General features: G+C 38.4%; 1 protein-coding gene across 1 annotated transcript in view; it reads left to right on the forward strand.

Moving 5' to 3' along the window:
* Positions 1-14,338, forward strand: part of Fmn2 (formin 2) — a 326,068-nt gene that overhangs the window by 187,356 nt on the left and 124,374 nt on the right. Inside the window, exons 9-11 of the mRNA XM_021173977.3 lie at positions 12,620-12,711; positions 12,865-12,994; positions 13,982-14,128. Coding sequence (XP_021029636.2) covers positions 12,620-12,711; positions 12,865-12,994; positions 13,982-14,128 — 369 coding nt within the window. The remainder of the gene's footprint in view (positions 1-12,619; positions 12,712-12,864; positions 12,995-13,981; positions 14,129-14,338) is intronic.

Raw genomic sequence — 14,338 nt, forward strand, 5'->3', positions numbered from 1 at the left:
GCAGATATAATAAATTTTTTCAACCTGGTGCCATAAATGTCTGCTAGACCACCCTTAAATTCCTTTATTCTGCTGATGTTAAATGAATGTACTTAAGACTAGGAACATTGTGGTTTATGTAGAAAACTTCCAGGTTTGGCTCGTGTATGGTTATATAAAGAGAAGGGTTTTTGCTTCATTCCACTTTTCTTCCTTCCTTCCTTCCTTCCTTCCTTCCTTCCTTCCTTCCTTCCTTCCTTCCTTCCTTCCTTCCTTCCTTCCTTCCTTCCTGTTGTTTTATAATGGTAGTAGTGGGGATGAAGAGGAATGGGGGGTATAACCTAGATCTCTACACAGACTAAGAAATGTCCTTTTCCCAACCTGCCACCCCCACTGTGCTGCTTATTTTACATGCCTGATACGAACCTTTCTTATCACAGAAACTAGGTCTTGAGTTGAAATTACGCATGAAGAGAAAAAACAGTCGTCGGCCTTGACGTATGATGCTTGATATGGTCACCAACTTTCCTTGCTTATTGCTCATGATTACAGCGGCTGAAATTTAATTGGGCAATAAATTTATTAAAGGAGTAAATAATTAGCTCTCTTAATCAGATGTAGAACTCCTAGTATGTTTTTCTTCCACTGGCCTTACTTGAGTGGTTCCAGATGGTGTCTCTTGTATATTTGGTTCTGCTGTGTGTGTGTGTGTTCTGTCAGGTTTACATATATATATATATATATAAATGTTCAAATTTTGGAGGGTCCCACCAAAGACTCTATCCATTGGATATGCAACTTTCAGTTTCTCAAGTATATTACAGTCATATTTGAATTCACTTCACCCTTTGACATTTTAAGTATATTAAGTGGTTTTGTGTATTCCAAGAACAAAGTCTATAAACAGTAGTTGAGGATAATACTGGTAACTTTTATTTTGCGTTTACTTGAGAAGGAGTTTATTAGAGTTTGAAGGCACAGTCTGTCATGGTTGTGAAGGCTTGGTAACTGGACATGAATACCACCACCCACTTTCAGGATGAATCTTCCTACCACAGCTAAACACTCTGGAGAGTCCCTACCAGATAATTCTAGAGGTTTGTCTCCAAGGGGATTCTAAATCCTGTCAAATTGATGACTAGGAGTAATCATTATAACCATGAAAATATCCTGAAAACTTTTAAGATTAGGAGAGGTGTGGGCTGGCAAGATGGCGCAGTAGACAAGGCTACCTGCCACTAAGCCTGACAACCAGAGTATAATCCCTGGAGCACAAATGTTGGTAAGAAAGAACTGAGTCAAATGTTGGCCTTTGACTTCCACTCACCCCATCCATAAATAAATAAATGGAAGGAAGAATGATTTAAAAAGGTATTAAGTCAGCAAACATTAATATATGAACAATATTCCTTAATATGCAATGTAAAAGAGGATAATTTAAGTGGCCCCTTGATAATGTATGTATTTTCCTTTCAAAGTACTAACACACAAAAAAAATCACTTTTATACATTCAAAGTTTTATCTATAACAAAATTTACATATATATTTTAATATTCACAAAATGAGAGATATTATCCATGCTTGAGTCTAAAGAAAGTTGATAGTATTCACTGAGAAGTGCCTCCTTTGTAAGGTGGATGAAGAGAGGTGCAGCTGATATGTACCTGTCCTGATGTTTCAAGACCATCTTTCGAATAGCTGTCTTTTTTAACACTCAGTATACTGTGATTAATTCAAGATCCACCCATGTGTTAACTCAGAGATAGATGAGGGGTGCCACCTCCTCCTGGGAAAGAATTAAGCATTATTAAAACATCACAAAAAGTTGGTAAATTAAGTCAGTGGTTGTTATAAGTTCCTGAGATGTTGATGATGTAAATTGTGCAAAGGAGGGAAAATGGCCAAGCTGGTGCCCCAAACCCATCATAGATGATTCAGCATGGGACTTCCAAGTATTACCATAAACACAAAGTCAACAATACTCTCCACAGATGACCTTCAAATAAGCAAATCCCAATTCCACAGAGACTGTTCACAACTATCTGGTCAGGCTACAGGAGACCCATGCACCGCATATTGGTGATCATGACCATGAAGTTGTCTCTCTTTTAAGATATAATTTTGGAAATAAAAATGAAATCCTTCTACAAAGTTCTTAACTGGTTATATAAGCAGGTACTCCTTGGATCCACATTTGGAACCAGCAGCTATAATATGATTAAACCTTCATTTCCACCTAGTTCTTTCAGATCTAGTTTGTTCTACATTCTCTTCCTTCTAATGGTCAAATCCTGATGGTGTATAGAGGCAGTGAGAGTGACATGCTCTTAAGGTACCTGCCTTTCTAGAAGCACCCATATGAGCAAACAGACACATGTGAGCAAGTAGTGCTCAGGAGAGGAAGCAGGAAGTGTCTTCATCTAACCATGACCAAAGCAATGATAAACAGGGCATCGTGTCTTGAAGCAGAGACATAACCAAAAGAGAACTACAGAGATGCAGTTGAATATTTTACAGCCAGCTGAGATTTATTCAATCCAAGCTGTGTGCTTCAAACTCCAGATAAGTTTTGTCTCACATGGCTGCAAAGGGCCTGGCATTGCTTCTCTAGTTCCTGATATAAGAAAAGATAACATCAAATAATTCCTGAATTGGTTCTTGCCAAATTAAAATAAAAAACTTTCTGTGTACTCTGTGATAAAATAATACATTGGACTCTTGGTTGTAATTTTTTTTTTGTTTTTATTTTTTAAAGATATATGTTCGCAGAATTTCCAAAAGTACTGGAACCCCTCCAAAGCAACAAGTACTTATTTCCTGGCATTGTCTGACTTGCTCATAGCCTCCAAATCTACTGAAATCCTGTGTGCTAGATGTTGTTGACTGGCCCCCACAAATGCTTGTGTATAAAGGCAGTTGATCATATTCATTGAGACAAGCTTTCTTGTAAAATGGTAAAGAAGAAATCTACAGCTGACCAGCAACAGTCTTGATATTGCCAGGTCATCATACAGGCGGGGGCACGTTGGTTTTCGATAATGTGAGCTTTGCATGCTGTGTGTCTGAAGATGCTGAAAACATTGTTCACAGAAAGCCTTCCTGTGGTGGAGATGAAGTTTAGCCTGGATGTCTACATAGTTCTGGTCTAGATCACTTGATCATTAGATTAGCAGATTTAGATACAGTGTAATCTTTACAAGTCAAAGTTCAAAACTCTCAGGAGAACAAATGAAAATCCCCTGTTTAAGCATACAATCCATGTGTGGTTAGTTGGTGCCTTTGGGGTCAGGACAGTGGCATGCTGTCAAAGCACTCCTGAACATTTACCTACCATTAACAAGAGAATGGGAATCTACTGAAAAATTCCCTCCTTCCACGTAAACCTGATCAACTGTATACACAATGCCTATAGCATTTGTTGTATTTTTTCATCAGTAAAAATACCAGATTTTATTCTATAATTCAATTCCATTGGACATCTTACTTCATCCAAAATATCTTTTCTTGTGTAGTTTGCTAGTTATGTAAAATTATTTCCAAAGACTGGCATAACTTTTTCACCACTTATACAAATGAGTCTCAGTGAGACATATGTAGTATTCTGTGGTTGTATTGCCTCGCTTTCTTTAACAGAAACAACAAACAAACAAACAATGCCATATGCTTTGAATGCACCTGACAGTTATAGAAGTATTTACATTTGGTCTCCTGGGCTCTAATGAGTTTTCTGAATCACAGAGCCAGGTGGTAATGTCCTAGAAGACCTGCATTATCAGGTTCCATGAGCCACCATCCTTCCTCACTGTAGAGAAGGAGAGGAATGGTAGGGGATGGGATGGGCAATAGGGTTTCTGGTGGAGAAGGAAGTGTGCCATCTAGATCAGATAGAACGAAGTTTTGGTGTGGTCATGGCAAACATAAAAAGTGATTGAAATAGAAAATAAGGGTTAGTTAAAAGAGGCGGGAGGCGGGAGGAGAATTACGGAAAGTGTAGGGTTGGTGACGCTGGAGTAGAGAAATGAATTAAAGAGTATAAAAGGCTGTTAATAAAAAAAAACTATAATTTCTCTGAGAAAGGCACAATTCTTCTAGCCACCATTCAGTATACAATCTGATATCTGCCCATGATCATTGCTCTCATAGATGCATTGATCTCTACTACTCTAAAGCCAGACATCCTTGCCACTCTACCTGACTCCTTCAACACCTGTTAATTGTCTTTTCTATTCCAGAAAGGAATGGTTAAATTGAAAGCAGAATAGGACATTAAAAATAGATAAGGGTACTTGAGAGCAATACAGTTTAAGCTTCCCTCAGGTCCTTATTCAATGCCAGCTTTGTTTTGTCATGTGTGTTGAGCAATCAATACAATGATGAGCAAAGCCAGCAATTGTTTTTATACCATAGATTTATCTTCTTAGTGTATAACCCAGACTTTGAATGTTCTTATAAATTTATCATACATGCTGCTGGGGAGAAGCACATTTCTTCAGAGAGGTTCTATTAAGGGAGGATCACAATGTGTTGGGGGTTCAGAAAGGCCTCTCCAAACTAGAGAGACTGAAGTTGAGGCAAGCATAGATAGATGTGGAGAGTGGAAGGTGTAGGGGACATTTTGCATACAGGGAACAGTGTTGACTGTATAAGAACCCAATGTATTTGGGGAGCAAAGAGAAAGCTATTAAGAATGGAACATAGTAAGAGGTAAGCACGGAATCATGTTGGGTTGTATGAATGTTGAGGTTTAGGCTAGAGAGATGACTCAGCTGTTAAAAGCTAGGCTCATGACCGAAGAGAATGATGAGGTCTGTGCTATCAATATAGGAATGTTGAACATCCATTAAAGACTATAAATAGGGTAAGCCTAGTCTTCTATTCATTGCTAACAAGCCAGCAACAACAACAACAACAAAACCATTGTGTTATGAGAAAGGTGGAGCTGCTTGCACCTGTACTCAGCAGGCAGGATATGGAAGCAGTGCATTGAGAGATAATGGTATTTAGCCAGGATGATGGCAGCAGAGGAGCATGGGAGACACAGTGATTGATTTATTTGGTATAGAAATAGAGTACAGAGACATCTAGATGACCTCCCAGCTCTCTCGGTAGGAGCATTATTTCCCAGGGTATTGGAATAAAGATAACTGAAAGCTTGGAGAGAATAAAATATAGGAGTTTGATTTTAGAGATGTTGATAAAAATGTTGAGACCGTATTTGCTTCCATGCTTAGAAAGGATATACAAAGATGTATGTCATGTCATTTAATTAACAAAGGAGATACATGGCAGCAAAAATAGAGAAAACTAGCAAAGTTGTAGCATTAAATTTATGATAAAAATGTAATTAAGTACAAGATTATCTAGAATATTTAGAAAGAACAGAAGTTGTTTGAGGAAAAAAGCAAAATTTTAATATAGTTACGTTATGAAATTAAAAAGAATCAGAACAAAAGAATTTGGAAAGGTTTTGCCTGCCCTTGTACTTTTACTGTATATCCCTTAGAGCACTTACTTATATTTTTGGGGTATAATGATACTGCATACACATATTCCCTCTAGCTTCTAACATACATACCAGTTTTATGCTGCATTTTAAGTACATGATTGAGGAAGTTAAATAGTCTGAACCAATAAAACTTCTAAGACGATTTCATTTTAGCATCATGAGTCTTCAAAATCGATGCAGTATATATACCCTCAAGGGATGGCAGGAGGTCAAATCCATGCCCTCTGGGACCCCACTTGGGAAACATTTGCTTTTTAACACATTGATAGACATGAGCAAAGGAAATGGAATATCAATAGTGTCTCAGGAACTTGATGGTAAAACCCTAAGGGTGAAGCCCCACATACTTGTGTCAGAGGGCAAACAGAAATCAAGCCAGTTTTGCTTTGAAGTGTCGTCTTTTATATGGAGTAGGTTTTACTTCAGAAAGTGCCCAAGTGTTTGGTATCATGACTCTTTGTAACTGCCGAAAACACCTGGGTTAGCAGTAACTGGGATTCACTTATAGTCATACAGTAAATCTTGGGGAAGGGTCTAACATTATTCTTTGGCAAAAACAGAGTGGAATTGGGCAAGACATGGACACTATTAAAATGTGGATGTCACTGAGATGTGGTTACTGTACTACGGACTCAATATATGTATTTGGCAAGGAATTTCTTGAGTGAATGGAAGTGAACAGCACATGGAGAGAATAGTTCTCTTAAGGGACTATTTGAAACTAGAAGGTCTTTTCTGTTATTGATTGGTATATGAGTATGTGATCTACAGAATGAACCCATTCCAGCAAATGACTCTAATCACCATTAACAAACACTATGTGACGCACTAGTATCCCCCTCACATGTAGAGAGTTACATGTAACTTTCAAAAACAATAGAAGAAAATAGCTATAGATGCCTACAGGAGCAAGAGTGGTTTAATTTGCAGCTTGATATATTGTGTTGTGGGACTTTGAAGCCATGTATATGTATGGATTTAGACTGTCTAGTCCAATATCTGGCAAACAATATACCTTTGAATAAATTATAATGAATCGTCCAAATTCCTCTGTTTTCTCTCTTCTCTCTCTCTCTCCTCTCTCTCTCTCTCTCTCTCTCTCTCTCTCTCTCTCTCTCTCTCTCTCTCTCTCTCTCTCCCCCTCTCCCTCCCTCCCTCCCTCCCTTTCTTTCTCTCTCATAACACAACATCTATGCTTAACCACAGAATGGTGGGCCAGAGAAAGAAGAGCATTTGAGACCAAATTGACTTTTGGAGTTCCAACAAAACCCAAACCATCCATTTAAACTCTGGGTTGTGGTACAAATTTCAGTCATAGTTTGAGATAATTTGTATGGTTGAAGATAAGGGTAAGAATTTAAGACCTCAGTAGGTATAAAAACACCAGACATTTACTTGATCCTTCATGTTTTGCAAGAAGAAATCCAGGATGATGTTCCAAGAACAATTGGGCATATTTAAAAAGAATGTGACCAAACATATAAACACAGCATTGTCTGACAATTGTAGACTCCGTTCTTGTACTTTAACACATATCCCTATGTATTATATGAAAAGTTCTCAATAGAGTTGTACTAGACGAGTATATAGATGCCTTAATTCATACTTACTCTGGTAGGTATAGTATTCTTTTTGTATTTATTTGTTTGCTGACATTCGGCAGAATGGATTCATTTCCATACATGCACAAATATCTATTCTAGACCTTATGCTATCTCTTAAGGGCCTTCCCAATATTACTAGGATGATGGTATGTAATTGCCATGACTTGCCTATCTTGCTTTCAATGGTTCCTGCTTTTCCCTATGTTTCTTGCCTTCTCTCTCACTGTGCTGGCTAGATTTAGGTCAAAGTGATACAGACTGTCATCTGAGAGATGGATACCTCAGTTGAGAAAATGCCTCCATAGGATCAGGCCACAGGCCAGCCTATAGAGCATTTTCTTAATTGGAGATTGATGGGGGAAGGCCCAGCCTCTAAGAGTCACTAGTTATGGAAGAAGCAGAGCCACAGCACAGCAGCAGCAGATCCTAAAAGCCAGACTTCCCTCCTCTTTATGGTGTTTTCTCATGCCGACTTAGTCCTAGGGACCATTCTCCCAGCATAACAACACAGCCAGACTATCAGGCCATTGGAATGTTGGATATATTATTTGGTTATAATAAGTAACAGCAAAATGATAATACTGAGACTCATTCAAGGAGAGCCATTGCTGTTGATAGTACTTGGGAGAAAAAGAAGAGCCTAAAAATATGTAAAAGTAACTTATTCAGAATTCTTACTTATTTTACTTATAGGTATGTTCAGGTGAAATTTTCTTTAAAATGCCTTTATTTATGCTACATTCATCAAAGCAGTCTTCTGGAAGCTGGGCCTGAGCTTCGGAGCCCACCATGAGAGACTGCTCACACGAATGGGAAGGAAACTGTATTGTGTGCATGTCATCTCTCAATGACCAGGAACTACTAGAGAAGCAATCTAGATTGTAAGAAAACTCACCTCCATGCCATAGCATCTGGAAATAAGTTGCTTAGCACAGAAGTAAGTCGAACGAGATTTAAAAATCAGATTCTAACTAACATCTTTGAAAGTGACTCACATATTTTGGAATTGATCCCAGAAAACAGACCAGGTCAGAAGAGAGAGAAGAAATATGTGCATAATATAAAGCTATTTTTTCATTTTGTTTTTGTAGTGTTCTTTAAAGACATAATGCCAGTTCAAAATAAAAAACTTTACTATTATCACGAGAAGTTCTTGCTTAAGTATGGAGGTAGTTCAAAAGAATTTAGTTGCCAACTATGTAGGAAAAGCCTACCCCATGGATGATAAGGGATACCTGCCGTCTAATCAAGAGACTCTTCAAAGTAGAACTGTTTCCATAACAGTAAGATGGTATTTGTCATCTTATAGTGGCAGACATGTCTATTCTTCTGATAGTGTGAGGAGGCATTGTGGTCTACAAAGTTCACATTCAAGAACCACACAGTTGAGTTGCAAAAGATTTCAGGTGCTTCATCTGGCTTAAGCCTCTTTCAAGAGTAGTGCAGAAGTGTTCTCCAATTCTGAAGGACAAGAAAGCTCCAATGTCCCCTACCATGGTACAGCTGTGCATCTGCGTCAGGCAAACTTTGCCCAGAGGTGAGGAATGGTACTGAGTCTGTTTGCCCTTAAAGTTCACCACCAAAGACTTAACGATATATGTTTTAAAAGACCCTTTCCCCCTAATTTAATGGTGCTACAGTTTGGATAGAGCTTGAATGCCCCTTACAAAGGGCCATATGTCGGCAGTACTGGAGAAGATGCAACTTTTAAAAGGTAGCCAGGTGGGAAGTCCTTATACCATGGAGAAAGTTGCCTTCAGAAGGAATTAACATCGCTCTTAGGAAGCTTCTGAGCTGTGAGGAACCCTGAGCTTCTCAGAGGGAGTTTTAAGTCCCAACCGAATATCCTCTTTGGCTTTTTTTTTTAGAATGTTACCTCACCCCTGAATGTCCTCCCACCACTTACCATGGGGCTTTCTGCATATCTGTACTATACCTGTTTGGACTGTTCCTCCATAAAGCTAAGACCAAAATAAACAACCATCCCTTATAAATTTAGTGTGGGTCAAGGACTAGTATGAGGATTTAGCACCCTGACCTTGAGTTGACTGTATATATGCGTGATAAGTGCAGATGTGTGTATGAGAGGGTGGAGGAGAAATTACCTGAGGTGATGCAAACTCAGCTCCCTAGAGAAAAAGAAAAAGCAGAATGGCCACCATCATAGATGTGCACACGTGAAGAAGAAAGGATGGAATGGGCAAAGTAAAAATTCCCTCTATTATCCCTGAGCTGTAGCTTCCAACCAAGTCATCTTTGTTTTGTCCCAAGATGAGGGGAACTGGTCTAATTCCCAAAGGAGATCACAGAACACTTTGCAGTAGTGTCTGGATGTAAAGTAACCAAAAAGTTCATTTGAAACCAAATGTAATACAGCTGAGGGGAGTCTAGAAACCCTTCCCCATGCTGCCTTGGGAGGCTTCCTATCAGCCTTGGTTCTGAACTCATACATGCACTTTGTACCATGCATACAGCTGCAAGAATCATTGCCTGAGCATCATGGCTTAGGTTTGAAATGATTTTGTGTTATAAACTACAGCACTTTACTCCCTTTGTGTATTTGTGTGACTGTCTGTGCTTTGTTTGGTACAAATGGTTTAATTACAGAAAGCAATGATGAGGATATCTTTGTATCTATTTTATTAGGATGCTTGATTATAAAAATGATTGTTTAACTACTGACTTGAGTTTTATAAAAATCCATTAAATGGATTTTGACTTGTGATTAGGGAAGATACATACTTTTGCTAGTTTTACACAAAGTATTTGTGTGAGTTTTTGTTCTCTATATTGAACCTTATACATAGTCACCTAGTTATCAAAAATACAAGTTGTTTCACCTGTGACTGACCCAAATATTCAGCCAGAATGCCAACATTTCATAGTTCACTCTCTGTCTGTGTCTGTGTCTCTCTCTACCTGTGTCTGTCTGGTCCCTCTGCCTGTCTCTCTGTCTCTGTCTCTGTCTGTCTCTGTCTCTGTCTGTCTCTGTCTCTGTCTCTCTCTCTCTGTCATTCTTCAAGACAGTCCAATCCTGGCTGTCATGGATGGAATTCATTCTATAGACCAAGTTGGCCTTAAACTCAGAGATCTGCCTGCCTCTGCCTTCAAAGTGCTGGGATTAAAGGCTTATACCAACACTACCAATAGTATTTCATCTCTTATATAAAATTAAAAGAGCATATTTATCTCATTGCATGAAAATATGCTTTTCTGTTTGATAAGTCATAAAATTGCATACTGATATCAAGTGTTATAGTTTTTTCTTTATTGTTTATTACAACTAAATTGATTTTTAAGTCTATTCTATATACCTATACACTCAGGGCCACATAAAGTGTCTTGGGCAAAATGGAGCTACCTTTAAAAGTTTAAGAACCCCCTTTATTTAATAGAGCATATGAAGGATTTTACATTTGATAATTTGTAGTTATTTCTAGTTTAGGAATTGACTGTGACATGGCCAGAAAGACATCTGACCAGGAGGCATTGCTTTTAAAGACTTAAAGGAACTTGAATGGCTTGTAGATACATTGCCACTTCACACACACACACACACACACAGAGAGAGAGAGAGAGAGAGAGAGAGAGAGAGAGAGAGAGAGAGAGAGGTCCTCTGCCAAGATTTATGTGTAAAAGTATTTTGTTCAAGAATCAACATAAAAGCTACATACAGTTATGTAACCAAGTTGTAGCAAGCTGAGCTTCTTCTTACCTTCTTGTGAGGTTTTAGCTATAGAATGAACAGGAGGAGCTCATAAATATCAGATAGCTTTTGTGTATTTTTAAATGGAGATATGGTGAGAATTAGAAAGCTGTATCTAAGTTTATCTACTCATAACTCTTGCCTATTCAGTAGTTACAGGTTTAATATTCTTCTGTGATATTACATTGGTCTCGTTTGCCCACAAGAGTGGTGCTATCTTTGTTACAAAGCACATTTTGTAATAGGGCTTCAAGAGACATCATGGTGATGGTTGTGGACTGACTCTTTACATACTTGCGAAATAAATCAGATGATTATTATCTGAGGCTTAGTTTTCATTGTGTGTGTGTGTATGTGTGTGTGTTTGTGTTTGTGTGTACACTTGCTCGCATGCACAAGTGCACACATGTGCATGTCCATTTAAGTGTCTGCAGAAGGGAAAAGTGTGAGACCACCCTGCAGGTGACGTTACAAGCAGTTATGAGCTGCCTGGTGTATGGGTGCTAGTAATCAAACTCGGGTCCTCTGCAAGAGAAGATTCCACTGTTAATCACTGAGCCATCTCTCCAGCCCCAGATCATTGTTGATCTTTCTTCTTATAAATCTCTTGTACCAGTTCCTCAGACGTTGGGGGAAATGTGGCAGGTACATACTAAGTGAAACTCTGCAAATTGTTTAACCTTTATGTAAGCCTGAAAACTCTGAGAAAATTCACCTCTCTTACCCTTCTGATGATACATCCCATTCACCCCGCCATCCCCCAATAAAAAAATGTATCCAACTCTGTGTGTCAGTTTCCCTCTTTGGTTGACCTGTCATCAGTTAAAAGATGCTTCTATTTGAGGTTAGATAGTTAATATTATTGTAAATGCAAAACTTTCACTTCATAGAGAGCAGTTCACTTTCATGGATGCTGGCTGCACATTCTCTGGGGACCTCTTTACTGAATCTCATACTTCTAACAGAGTATTGGGGGGGTATTTTAAGTTCTAAGGACTTCCCTTCAACTCAGCGTATGGCTCTGCATGACTCTGAAATGCATGTGGCAGACGTACCTTCGGCTCATCAGACACATCTTTGTGAGATGTAAAATTATGTCTAAGTACTAATAAAAATGATACCCATGTTCTGTGACAAGAAATAATTTTGTGCTTCATGGAATCTGTAAACCCTTCACTTGTACTAGAAATAAAGACGATTGTCTCCCATGAAGAAACAAATAATAGAATCTGTACTCACAATTGTATGGAGTGAGAGAAGACAAGAGCAAAATATGGCTGGAGCTATTTTGGTATCCAGATATCATGTTCAGCATATGCATGAAAATCTTTTATTTTGTCCCATGCTTTAATAGTTTAATTGTACTTTTCTTTTCTCCAAATATAACAAAAGCAATCCACAATTATTTCAATATTTAGATAGTTTTAAAAAGATTGAAGATCAAATTAGTTCCAACTTTAACTTCATGGAGATTTGAATGAGATTCCTTTTTTAAAAACTATGGCTTTCTAGAAAGTATCATAAAGAGCCAAATTAGTGAAAAGGAGAAAACTATTATTTTATGCTTGAATGAATTAATAGCTTTTAGATCATTAATAGTCAATAGCATTATTTCTGGGATTTTGGTATGATCTGGATTTTATTATACACACTCACACTTTAAAACATCTCGTGCCTTAAGTCAAGTGTTACCACAGCAGATGCTAGGAAATTAAAATATAGAAAATTCTCCTGTATTAAGATCATTATTATCTAAATGATGGCCTCGAAGAGTTTTGGAACAGAACAAACCAAAATAAAACACTTGGCTTTCATTTTTCCAGAGAGCACAGTCAGATGAACTGGAAAAAATTGAAAAGCACAGTCGATCTTCCAAAGACAAGGAAAATGCCAAGTCTCTGGACAAACCTGAACAGTGAGTGTGTCTTGGGACCTGGGAGGCCAATCAAGGTTGTGGGTAGGCGTCTCTGAATGGGAGAGAATGGGCCTGCATGTATGCTTCTTAGAAAAGAGACACCTTTGCTTGGTTCCTTACAGTTTTGCTTCCTCCTTACCTTTGTCTCCTTAGGTTCCTGTATGAGCTGTCGCTAATCCCCAACTTCTCAGAGCGGGTCTTCTGTATCCTGTTTCAGTCCACATTTTCAGAGAGCATTTGCTCAATTCGTCGCAAGTTGGAATTGCTACAAAAACTGTGTGAGGTAGGATCCAGACCAGAGAAAGGAACATGAATTGTGATATTTGACTGTGTTCAGTCATGTTCTTATTTATTTTTATTATTTTTGTCCACTTGAAGTACTTGTAGATTGAAGGGATAGCAATCCCACATAAGGGAATGTTTGCGAACCAGGCTTCAGGAAGAAAGCATGTGTTTAGACGTATTCACGAGGCAGAGGGACCACATTGAGAGCCTGACCAATTTGTATTAGTTTCCTGGGATCTCAGCTGCCAATGCTTTGCCAAAACCAAAGCCCCATTTCCCATATTCTCTCAGATAAGGAGACTTGCAAATGGATGTGATTTGAAGGCATTCATTTTTCTTTGGGTTGTTTATTTGAAGTGGAGCCTCAGTAAAACGTTAAAGCTTGTTGCATCTAAATGGTTTTTGGAATAGTCATTTGACTCAGTGGAAGACCAAATATCCTTCTGAGTGCAACAAATAAATATTGGGCTGGAAGGACCACTATTATCACTAAAAACAGTTTATCAAAGATCAATAGAATCATTGCTATTGATAGAAACACTTTAAGAGGAAGTGGCATAACAGACTGAAGTCAGTCAGGGTCCAGGGAAAGATGAGCATAAAGTTATAATGAGCAAACCTAAACCTGAAGTTCAGTCTTTCTACCTGCCTTTTGGGATTCAGCTTATAGCCAGAAATCTGTATTGTGCTTGACATAGAGACAGTGAAGGATAATGGAGGTGACATTATTTTGTAGAAATTCTCATTGTATATGGACCAAGAGGGCACCTCTTGGCTTCTGCAATCACACTCATGCTTCTTGGTGGCATGCCACTGTAAAGCTAACTCTGAGACACTGTTTTTGAAATATACCAAGTAACAGGGAAGGGCAAGGCTTGGCTGTCACTCAAAACCATCAGTATAATATGATTAACTTGGTATTGATTTTAGATGATTCATATGAAACAGTGAATAAGAGACAAATCTATGTTATCTTGTCTTCTAGACCTTAAAAAATGGACCAGGGGTCATGCAGGTCCTGGGTTTAGTTCTAGCCTTTGGGAACTACATGAATGCTGGGAACAAGACCCGAGGACAGGCAGATGGCTTTGGACTAGACATTCTGCCCAAGCTGAAGGATGTCAAAAGCAGCGTAAGTATTTTGTGTTAATGCCTGCACCAAATTCAGGATGTTTTTAAACATAGGTTTGACTTTAAACAAAATATGGCAAGTGATCCTTTATGTTCCGAGATCAAAATTTTTACATTCACATAATTACACACACACACACACACACACACACACACACACATTTTTGCTGTATACAATGAATACTGAGGAGATTGTTGCAGTGGCAATGGA

Source organism: Mus caroli, unplaced genomic scaffold (genome assembly GCF_978045245.1).
Source record: "Mus caroli unplaced genomic scaffold, Mus_caroli_1 scaffold_1, whole genome shotgun sequence".
NCBI lineage: Eukaryota > Metazoa > Chordata > Mammalia > Rodentia > Muridae > Mus > Mus caroli.